At 37.7% G+C, this 12720-nt stretch overlaps 1 protein-coding gene and 1 long non-coding RNA gene across 2 annotated transcripts in view; both read left to right on the forward strand.

Moving 5' to 3' along the window:
- LOC136251914 (uncharacterized) overlaps nt 1-12720 on the forward strand; it is a 50186-nt gene that overhangs the window by 26603 nt on the left and 10863 nt on the right. The window contains exon 6 of the mRNA XM_066044307.1: nt 6622-6965. Within this exon, the coding sequence (XP_065900379.1) occupies nt 6622-6965 (344 nt within the window). The remainder of the gene's footprint in view (nt 1-6621; nt 6966-12720) is intronic.
- On the forward strand, nt 7475-10987 carry LOC136251913 (uncharacterized). The gene is made up of 3 exons (XR_010699259.1): nt 7475-7570; nt 9851-9900; nt 9956-10987. It is a non-coding gene; the product is annotated as an uncharacterized lncRNA (long non-coding RNA).

A 12720-nucleotide genomic window follows, 5' to 3' on the forward strand; every position in this document is an offset into this window, starting at 1 on the left:
TACCACAACAATTATTACAATATTTGCAGCACACTACAATGGGTACACTATGTACAGTACGCAGTATTAGTGACCAGATTTTACAACACTGATCCAAATTGTACGTCATGTAAAATCAAACTAGCACCACCATTGGCTACGTGGGTTTATAAATTGTGAAATGAAAGGATCAAAAGTGGTACCCAAGAAATTGCTGCAATGATGCAAATGTTAACAAATTCAATAATTGCTGTATGTTAATCAAACGGTATGATATCCTCCCAAAATTGATGTGAGCCGCCTAAATTACCCCCTTCAAAAATCATCCATAGAGACATCTTATGCCACGAAAATCACCTTTTCAGAATAATATTAGTCCATCTAACATGAAATACAGCATTAAAAACATTAAAACACATACTGGTGGCCAGATATAGAATTTAATCACCAAAACTTAAAATTTGGTCTGCCTGCCTCACTCACTCACTCACTCACTCACTCACTCACTCACTCACTCACTCACTCACTCACTCACTCACTCACTCACTCACTCACTCACTCACTCACTCACTCACTCACTCACTCACTCACTCACTCACTCACTCACTCACTATTATTATTATTATTCTGTCCCTAATGGCACTCCCATCCTCCCCGATCTCTAGCTAGAAGTTAAACCTATTTTAATTTAAAAGACAAAAAGCAGAAAAAAGCAGCTAAACCTACAGAGCCTACACAGACCTACGAAAACACTGTATGAACCGCCAGCATACACACAGCAAAACCCCCAGGCAGGGGCCTTAAGACTCACTCACTCACTCACCCACTCACTCACTCACTCACCCACTCACTCACTCGCTCACTCACTCACCCGCTCACTCACTCACTCACTCACTGATCACAGTCAAAAGCCTAGAGGCCAAACGAAGCAGCACGCGGCCACCATTTTACACCACAATAACAAACTCACCACTGGGATGTGCCCTTGGAGTTCCAATGGGTGTAGGCCCTCGGCGCCATGTCGTTTATTTTATCTTCAATCAGGCTGCTTGTCTTCTTCTTCGTTCAACGAAATTATATCGATGCATTAATTTTCTGTTTCAACACTTTCTTTCAGCAGCATATTTAGACGCCACAGAATTATTTCAGAACTGGATTTCAGAAGCACTTCAGTCACTCTAATGGTGGTGTTACAGTGTAGCTCAGTGGGAAAGTCCATACTTTGGCACATTAGCTATAATTTTGTTCAATGCCAAAGTAGGGACTTTTCCACCGAGGTATGTTGTAATACCATCATTCATCTCTTGTTTCACTACTTTGTATTGCATAGATCCCTACTTCATTCCTAAATTAACAATTTTTAAAATACTAATATTAATAACTAGGTGTACCTGCACAAAATGTGCTTGATACTAAGACAATTGTTATGTGCTATTGTGTGAATACACTTAAATTTGAACATTACTGATGATCAAGGAGTAATCACATCATTACATACCAACAAAGACATGATTACGCATAGCTACTAATGTGCACACATAATTTCTTCAATGGTGTGTGCATCAACAAAGAGTGACTGATGTCGTAGTTTATGTAATGTAGGTTGGCCTTGTGCACTGCACATCTGTGCAGTACTCATGCAGATGGCTTGTCAAGATGCATGTGTACACAGTCCTCATGAAGGTGGTGTATCAAGATGTGTCCCATTACAACCATGCACATACACAAAAGAGATTAGCTTTTGAATGGCAGACAAATGCCACAATTGGGATGTACTCTACTTCATTTGGATGATGTTGCATGAACTACCATAAAGTGTCTGAGTGTGGTATGAGGTTTACCAATAGTTGGTACATCACCACAATGACTAATTCAACTTGCGTTTCACATACAGTGGTTTATATTTAGTTAGATTGTGTTGTTAGAGTAACTGAATTGGAGTTCCGTTTCTACATCCTAGTCATAGTATTGCTGTGTTGTTTACTTAGTACATGACAATGTGTGTATGCAGTGTAGCATTGAGTATGGGTATTCAAGTTAATCGGCTATACTGAGCAAGAAGGGGTATATTCAAGTTAATCGGCTATACTGAGCAAGAAGGTCAACACCAGCATGTGCATTTGGATAGAGAAGAGTTGCTTATTATAATTGCTCTCAGAATTAAGATATCAGTATAGCCCAGGTGAATCCTTCATACGAAGAGCGGTTTCCCAATTAGAGGTCGTGTATGTTCTATTAGGGTACACTGTAAGAACGATTTTGTCATTTTAACAAATTGTTTGTTACATTATGATGAATGTTCTATTAGGGTAGTTAAAGTAATAGAGCTTCTGGAAGTTTCAGCTGTCCCTGTAGAGTTAACCAAAGGAGTGAAAATGTGTCTCCCTACACATTGAAGACTGCAATAGTAACTTCATGATCTTGTCCACAATTCGTCGCATGGTAAGGTAGATGTATGTTCTATTAAAGTAGTTGAAAGGTGATCTTCCGTTCAGTTCCTCGCTCACAGTAAAACCATCCTGCAGGGTGCAGAGTGTCTTAGGCGAGTCTTCCTTGTGTAGTCTGTTAGGCAGCCTGATTGGAGTGATCATCACTCTCTAATTTGCCACACCCACTACAAAACTGCTTTTTTGACTGTTTCCTTCTCCCTTGTTGCTGGTAATCCTCCGTTTTCGTGTCACAGTAGCTATATGTAGTACACAGCGGTGTAGGTCTCAGGACGTCCATCCTTGTAGTGGACAGTGCAGCAGGGTACAGAGTGTGTGTGTGTGTGTATTGTCAGCGAGTCTGCCCATGTAGTCTCTGTCAAGTAATCTGATAGGAATGATCATCACTCGTAGACTTGCCACACCCACTACGGAACTGTCCTTTTATACTGGTGGATGTGTTTGCCAGATGATAGCGTACACACCAGATCACATGATCAAATTCGCTGATGTGATTGGTTAAATCATGAAAAAGTGATTGATCCTATCTCACTGTACCGTGGATTGCGCGTCCATTGTCATAACTTTTTTTTGGGTTTGACCAAATAGCTGATCAAATGTGAGTAATTCCATTCAAATTTCATTCTCATTGGCCCATTTTCACGTGACACCATAGACATTGGTGACCACAGATGTGCAATCCGCAATAAGCTTTCAGATATTAAATTTTAACCATGGCGTCATCTGATTTCTATTAGCAATGCATGAATACCAGAACGCTGTATATGCATATCGTAAACTTATAATGGCTTTTGACAGTGATAAGTATCTCGCAACCAAGGTTTGCATGTAATTATAGACACGAAAACCACCTTATGACGCATTGATTTGGATGGGTAGTCGGTCTAGTGGGTTTGAAGCTAATCGGGGGGAAATCTGGGAGGAGTTTGTGTTTGAAATTTTTATGGCCTCGGTTTTTACGTTTCTCGTTCTGTTGTCCACAGGGGAAAGAAACGTCTAGTGTAGGCTGGGATGGGGAAGGCTGGTAACACGATAAGCGTCTCCAGAAAGTTGTGTGGACGAGTTTGTGTCTTCCTCAGGTAGTTACGGTGGTTTAAAGGTGTTTCTTGTAGTTTATCAAATCTCCACCAATCCTGGATCAAAAGATTTGTCTCAAATTTTAGATTTGAATGGTACCAATGCGATTGTAATCCAATCAAGAATGACAGAACAGTGCTCAAAAAACACGTGTGTGGGCGTTATTGAATTAATATATAGATTATGTATTAACGTTAATACTGTTGTAGCCATCTGCTGCCTTAATTTCACCACTTTTAAACCTGCCGCACTTTTTTTCACAGTTGCTTTGGTATGCATGATGCATATTGTTCATGCAAAAAAAACTATTTAGCAAACCACCAAGACAGTAACATTCCCTGGACAAAGTTCTCATCAACAGCCAATATTTGAATAGCTTTAGCCAGAACCTTAAGTGCTTAGTGTTCTTTTCTCCTTCCACCTACAAATATTAGTCCCTTTGGGTAGATCCATGCATACCCCATACCACAAAACAATAACACACCCAGTATCTTGAATTGTAACCACTTCACACTTGAGTGTCAGGCATCATGTTTACAAATCAGGTACAAACGTAATGGGTGTGCTATAACTATTACCTCTGTACTGTAAATATTTTATCCATTGTAATAAATGCTGTGTACTGCAAAATTTAGGGTTACACTATGGTGTTGGGTCCTCACAGATCTGCTCTATTACATTGTGTAATCAGAGTACAATATAATGGTTGGCCACCAGCTATGTTTAATGCTGTTTACAAATAAATGCAGCCATTGGTAGGAAATTTGTGGCAATCAATTCTTAATTGTTAGCTTACAACATGTATTGAGATAGTTATTATTATTATTATCATCGAATCATTACCTTTCATTATCAACCGCTGTGTAAAGTCTTTATCCCATTGAAGGATTGACTTGATGTTCATGCTTAAACTAGAGCAATTATTGAATTGTGGATTACAGTTTATGTTTTTTCCCAAGAGAAGAAGAGGAAAATAATCGTACAGTACAGCAGTACTGTACAGTAGGGATCGTGCAGTTTTCTTGCCCAAAAATATCACCTTAAAATCAGCCTCAAATTTCCTTCATAACAGCTTGGCAGCATTGGTTAGGCATAGCCAAGCCCAAAAATGCCTTCAGAGTGACCCCAAACCCTTCCAACATGTTTCTACATAGAATTTTTAAAGATGTTCTATTTAACTGAATTTTCTACTGATTAACTAACTGATACCTTCGGGCAAGCATAACTCAACAATGGATAAGGCTACGGGCTTGATTTTTTCACTATTCGACATTGCTTCATCCTGAGACGTACCTTTTCACCAACTACAATACATACAATGCACGAATCATGGACCTACCTTTTTCCTCCTTTGTGGTCCAGTTCTTTTTGCTGACAACACAAGGTGTCAATTTGCAATAGTGCGATACAGCTTCCCTCTGGCTGTGTCATGCTTTTCACCCACATTTTCCATAGCGACTGGATTCATTGCAGAGAAGTTTCTTGTACTGTTCTTCGTTTGTAACGCTGTGTAACAAGTAGAGTATAGCTACAAACGAAGCGTAATGGCCACCTCACTTTCCAGTGCGTAATTTATTATTGGGGCGTGCGTTCAGACGCAATTTATTTTATGGATTGCCTGGCACCTCGCCTGGCCATTCTTTCTTTTAATGTGATTCAGTAGTCATAATTGTGTTATTTAAAAAGTGAACAAATAAGTAGACGGAAAAATTAGGAAGTTTAAGCTGGATTAGGGATCAAAGAACAAAAAAAGCAAGAAAACAAGAGAACAGCTAAATCATTGTGAAACAAGGGAGGTTGCCTATACCTGCAGATATACTAGTGGGCATCTATAGGGATTACATGTCCACTAGTATATCTGCAGGTATAGGCAACCTCCCTTGTTTCACAATGATTTAGCCGTTCCCTTGTTTCCCTGCTTTTTTGTTCTTTGATCCCTAATCCAGCTTAAAATTCCATTTTTTCCTTCTACTTGTTACAGTATTTTTATAAAGTGGAGATATGATGTTGAGTTTAAGATGGTCATTTCGTGGTTAGAATGTGCAAATGTTGTTGAGAGTGGAACAAAAATGCCTAAGTGTTCTGCATGCAGTAGCCCTGCTGAAAAATATGTAAAAAAATCTTGGGGAAAAGCTGCATTATAGATTGGCGTTGTTATTTTTAGCATTTTGAATGTTTTTAGCATAAATTTTAGGCTGTTTTCAAGCCTTCGAATTGCAAATATCCTGAAGCTTCCCCTAAAATTCTACTTTATATTACAGCCATACAACAGTAGTCATGCTGTTCCCTACTTGGCCCCCCTGTAGGTAAGGTCTAGAATCACCATTGATTATAACTAATTCCACACTACCATTTGTATCACATTTATCCAATGTACAAAAGATAATGTGGCATATGTAGGGATACAAACTGAAACTGTACATCTGATAACCATGTACATATTCAATTTCATGCAGTACATGTACATTCATTCAGTTTATTATTTTGAAACACTGCATCCTACAAATTGTACACGTATTACTGACAAATGCAATTTATTCTCAGTAAAAGTATGTACATCAATTCAGTGATAAATAGTTGAAACTGGTCTCAAATTCAATCTCAGAGCGTTCCATTTTAATGGGCGGGGGGGAGGTATGTCCCCAGACCCCCTTGAAAGGTTTGTGCTTTGCACCCAAGGCACTATGTCTTATAGCCATGCAATGTTGCAGCAAATGTCCAAATAAGTTTTACTCTTGAATAGCCATTAATTCTGTCTGAACAATAATTTTCCCTTATATTGTAGTCTGTTAATATTGTAGTAGCTGGCTAGAAACCATCAGCCAACATAATGAAGTCATGCTACAAGTGACAGACTGTTGATTGATTGCACACACCTTTTTAGCCATAAGTAAACAACATCTGTTCATTGTCTTTGCTTTTGTATAAATGTTCTACACGTTCATCCAAATCATAATAAGAACATGCTACCTTCACCAATCCTCAAGTCCATGAACGCCTCTCACCTACATATATTAACATTGCAATATATGTATTGTAGTCTTCATACATGTGTATGTATGTATACATACTGCATTATAATATAATTATTTTGTTATTATTTTTCTCTGCACTTTAGGGTTTGTTCTTTTAGGTGGTGGAACAATGTTTGTCATGTTCTGGACATTTCACGTGGTTCATGTGTTCAGCAGTTTGGCGTTTCCTTTTAAGTTTGAACATTGGCTGGATTCCAAACGATTCAGAAGGCTGGTTTATGTAGGAGAAATGACTGTCATATTGATCAGTGGGTTTGTATCACCTACTATTGTGTCAATTTTTAGTGATTATAAATTTGCTGGCTTTCCGTTATTTTGTGTTCCTAGTTCTGGACCAATAACGTTTTATTTATTTCTACTACCACTTACACTGGTATCCACAATTAGTTTGTGCCTATTGTTTGCTTCATTTTGGATTTTACGTAAAGTAAGTGCATATTTACATGTATGTGAATTATTGTACATGTAACGCTTTTGGTTGATTGTTCAGCAGCTGCTAAAACTCTTATCACACTTTGCAAGTAACTGTATCTTGACAGGAATGACAACATGTACAATGCCTTAGTTTAGTTTATATTTACATAGTTACATTGTATGCACACACATATTTATTTAGCACTATAATAAGAGTATATCATATCAAGACACACGGTAGTGTGTCGTGCGGCCCAAGAAGCCGGCGCGCCACACCGTGAGTATAATAACAGGAAGAAAGAAAGCACAATTTTCACACCTATGTAGCTCTGTGATCCCTTATCCAATTGGAACCAAATTTGCTACAGACGTGCCGCCCAGTTATGGGAGTCTACATACCAAATTTGAAGAAATCGCTCGAGCCATTTCCGAGATGGGTTTCGTTACTTTCACATCGTTTGATGCCCTATGTAAAATTACGTAACAACACTGCGCTATAGGTACTTTTATAAAATAAGCACACTGACGCACTTTATCAAACCTCGATTCTGGGGAGAGGTGACAGCAGCCAGTGGCCTGTGATGACGTGCTACTAAGGGGTCTGCCAGGATAACAGAAGTGAGTTATGTATGTATGAGTATGTATCACATCACCACCAAGATCACCACTATTTGCTTGGTTGTAATGTTTTATGCTACAATGCTATGAACAGAATTCTTAACATAGACATGGTGATAATTCCATTAGTCCAGATATATTTCAACTTGCCTTGGTCAATTATAGTAGAGGGGCAGAGGCTTAGATTGTCCCATGCAGTTGCAGTGGTGTTGATGGTTTTGCAGTGTTGTTAGTTGAACTAGACCTACAGAATCCCCCCTTCCCCTTAGAATTGCCTGTGAGCATAACTACGTAGCTGATGGATAATACTATAGTACAATTTCTGAAACAATATTAACTGTAAATTTACAACAGGAAAATTTTTACAAAAGTAAAATTTGACAAATTGGTTAATTTGTCCAATAAGCACCTCAAAAGTCAGCATTTAGACCTGTTATTTTTTGCTTTTCGTCAAATTTTATTTCATCAAAGCTGATTAATAATATTGTGAATTCTTCAAATTTTTCTTTCGTCAGTACTTCCTGTTGTATCTGTAAAACTTTGTTAAATATCTGCATACCTAATCATCTGTGCAGCGCTGTCTGCCTTTCATTTGTGACAGTTAGCTATAGTGTGTGGGTCATGCCATTCTACAAGTGTATGTTATATATTACTCCACCATTACTGAAGCTCAAAGCAGCCACTGAAATCAATTTATTGTCATGCACAGTGCTGTATAGGTTGAGTAGCTGTATTGCTTGATTAAACACCTTAAATTAATTTTTAATATTTCATTGAATTAGTTAATACAGAAATATTGGCATTAAATTACATTTGCAATCTTTGCTGATAGTACAGTCTCGTGCAAGGTTTTGTATCCTGCCCCATGTTGCGCATGCAGATAACCTTTGTTATTTTATACAATTAGGCACGAGCAGCTGTTACTTCATAACATAAACACAATGGACTGCTTATGTTGGGACTGGTGGGATACAGGGAATTGGGGGATTCACCCATTTACCATAGGGACCTGCAATATATTAGTACAGACTGTCCCAATATTAAGTAAACTCAAGAGGGTTATCATTTCTGCCATTTGTTATCCAGCGTGTGCAAATTCAACTCTTGCTCGTGATTAGATATAATTGAATCACTCCAGTCTAACAGTTAAATTTCAAGTACATTTACTGCAAAATGGTGTTACACTGCACACAATCAGTAGAGTCTGAGTTAAAATACAAACCAAGTGAATCGCCTCTGTTGGTAGGCATCAAATCATCCTCCATAATCAGTAGCAAACAAATTAAGGTACAGCAACATGTGTGTGCCTTCAAAATACCAACTATATTGTTACAGTATGTACTAAATTGAAATCGTTTACAAGAACTTTGTCCTGTACACTGTCATTGTAAGGCATGCCCACAGAATGTGGACCATGTCAGCGTGTCCAAATTTATTTAGCTGGTCTGCACTATATTGAACAGCGACAATTCAGCACGTGCACTATTCTCTTTCCCGACATCAGGACCCTTTCCCCCTTCACTAAGGCTTGAAACATGCTATTACTATGTAAAGCTGCTCCTGTACAACTGTAACTACTGTATTTATTAGACTGAAATGTTGTTTAAAAATCCATTGCTTTCGTATCATGTACAGCACAGCATGTTTTGCACTGCTAGGGACATTAAGTACGTATAGGTTTCAGATGAAGTGATCCAATTCATGTATGGTAACCCAGGGGTTTAAATCAAAGGTAAAGTGCAGTTGTGATTCTGTGTACAGTGAATATGTATGGGGTTTGTTGGAGAGTCAACTACGGAAAGGTTGTGAATAATACTTAATGGTGAAATCGTACTTAGAACAAGTAATGTCCCCTCTGTTGGAGAAGCGACAAGTTCCTGGTGATAACAATCTGACTGAGTGTACAAATGATAATTATGAAGTTGTAGATAATGACACTCTTGAACTGTCTAAACTTACATGAACATTATTGTTAGTGTCTCTATTGATTATGCATTCCCCCTCCCCCCACTGGATGCATCAATAATTACTGACTGTCCAGTATAATAAATAAAGATATAATGGTTTGGTTCCAAATTCAGAAAAGAAGACCAAATGGTGTGTTTCCTAGTACATATAAAACAGTGAAATTGTCGGACCACATAGGACATTTGAAATAAAAGCTTCAGGATGTTTTAGCAGGTCAAGCATTACTACGAATAAGCCACATTCCATTCATAAATTATTAGGGCTACCATCTGAATGTAATAGAGGTAACATACTGTACACGTTCTGTTACAGAAAGAAGTTACGGTAATATTGCATCTACTATAAAGATGTGATAACAAAGGGTTAGTTATTTGTAAATAAAAAGATGTGATATTTAAACAGCAATAATATGATCAGTTACAGCATGTACATAAAACTTGGAACAAAAAGTTATTGAGCGATGTACCACAGTGTAGCATCACACTATTGCAAATGCTGCAGCTCTTCAGCAAAAAAGTCACCCTTGATGATAGAGTTCTATGTACAATATGAGGAGATACTGGCCAATTTCACCTTCTGTGCGAGTAGTCATGACTGACCCACAATTAGACGATGACATCATTGCTACCTGCATTAACAAAAACAAACAAAACAATTACTATTGTATTTCATTTTACAGAGTATGTCTAAAAAAAACTTTGCAAAATGACATTTGTATTAGGAGAACGGCAGAATTCTACATGGAAAGTCACTACTGTCATCAAAATGAAGAAGTGAACACATACATAGCTACAGATAGAAACTCAGTCATTACTGATGTGCGTAACATGCGTATGTGGGTAAAACCCAGTGGGTTTTTCCCTGAATCATCTTGGTGCTGGATGGTTCAAAATTTTTATGTTTTGATTTCTTGTTGCTAGCCCTCACTCTCCATTGTTGTATTTAGTCTTTCATTATATTCTATTCACTTATGAATGTAAGTTTTCAGGTAGTCGTGCTCCTGGACTTACGTATGGTTATTGTCTTGTATCTATGGTTACTAAGTATGTTGTTGGTTGTTTGGTAACAATGATAGATAGCCTGCTACAGTTGCTAGTAGTGGTGCAAAACCCAGATGTTATAGATTACAATGGGCAAACAGGGTGTGGGTTATTTGGAGTATGGTGGAGGGGGTTAGACTGTGACTTCAGAATCACCTGTTTAATTGTAGTGCTAGGCTTATAAAACAAAACACTAGGGGTATCACGTATCACTTACTAAGTCAATCTCAATCTGTGATTGTGGTCAAACTCACAGTCAACAGTCAAGACTACAAAATATCACTACAGTGGGAGATGGGAAGAAGTGTTAAAACTCAGAGTTACCTATAAATAAATATTAAAACTTACGAGATAGAAAAACTTAAAATGTTTCAAAGCTCTGTAACAATTTCACTGTGATTTCAATGATGTATCTTTCACAGTTGTAGATCAGAGGGGTAAGACAAGATCACGTGCACTACAAAGCACTAACAAAAATGTTTTATTAAACCATAGTCATACTACCTGTTGAAAGTAACAGATCATACAACAACGATTGTATTGTAATCATTGATGCCTACTGTTACTGTTGACGTGAAAGTCATGAGACAAAGTGGCAGTAAAGAGGGATTTCTAGGGGTCTGGGCATACTCCCCAAGAATTTTGAAACATAAGTGTGCCAAGATTGAACCTGGAAATGATTTTAGAGAATGATTGAGATCTGGAAATAATTAGCAAGTTGAAGGGACAAAATAACTATGTATATAATTATGTGCATGAAAGCATTGATTTGATGAATGTGTTGATTTTCAGTTTATAGTGAACTGTAAGAAAGAAATTAAAACTAGTAATTTTTAATCAGAGTAGTAGACCATGAAATAGAAAATTTTTGAGGAAATGGCTATCTCAAGATGTATCTTTAGACTTTTAGTCAAATCCCTGTGGTAAATTGTAGAAGAGTTAAGAGGTACAATACGTAAGTATACTTTCCTGTAGTAAACCTGGCTATTTTGTCTAAATTTTAGAACTAGCCCAATCACCATTTGCAACTAGCCAAAAGTCATTTACAACTAGCTTTTTGGCCACAACTAGCCCCCTTTTTAGCCCTTTCCATGACAGCAGCATCTTTCCAATCATGAATCACGCCATTGCAAGCAACAAACTAAATAGAGCAAAATATGTATCAAGCCCCTTCCTCTACTTTTTGTACAGGGTCTATTCAGTTCACATGAAATACTTTAAGTACTTGTGGAACATTATTACGCATTCACGTGGTCTTGTCCTACTCCCCTGGTTATTATATAGTTAGCATGTATTAAGAAATTTTAAAGCACAGGACTGGTGTGTTTGGTAAATGGATATAATAAACCTAAATAGCTTCAACACTTAAAGTAACAATGAAGGTGTACGGATTTATATCTAGCTGGCTCACATGGCCCAGACAGCAGCTTTCTTGGTTTACTATAGCTAGTTATACTAACTTTTAAAAATGCTAAATGGCCACATTGGATGTGGCCAGGGATGAAAACCTAACAATTAAACCTAAAACAGTAGACAAAATTTCAGGAAGATGCATTCAAGTCAGGTCAAAAGCTGTAAGCCAAAGGCTAAGGTAAATTTTGTCTTTGACGCAGATCATCCAATAGTGAGTGCTTGTGTGACACCCCAGTGAAACAAACGTACACTAGGTCCCTATTAAAAGATGGTCACCAGTAGGTTGAAATATCCCTGAAGTAAATTATCACCATGCTTACATGTGCTAAGAATTCTGTTCATAGCATTTTTAAAACAGTACACTCAAGGATAATAATGGAAGGTTGCAGAGGTGATGTGATACATAATGCATACATACCTCTGTTATCCTGGCAGACCAATTAGTCGCACATCATCTTCAGTCATCACAAGACTGGCTGCTGTCACCTATTGAGTTTGACGTGTCTCAGTGCTTTATCAATGTGCCTATAATGTAGTGTTGTTACATAATGGTATGTAGAGGTGCATCAAACAATGTGAAAGTAACAAAAACTGTTTCAGAAATTGTAAGATTATGTGAGTTTCAGACCCCTGGGAAAGAGGCTACAGTATTATCCATTAGCTACAGTTATGCTATTCCTCTAGTAAAGAATACTTCAACTACGAACACTGCTGCAAAACCATCAACAC

This window comes from Dysidea avara, chromosome 3 (genome assembly GCF_963678975.1).
Source record: "Dysidea avara chromosome 3, odDysAvar1.4, whole genome shotgun sequence".
NCBI lineage: Eukaryota > Metazoa > Porifera > Demospongiae > Dictyoceratida > Dysideidae > Dysidea > Dysidea avara.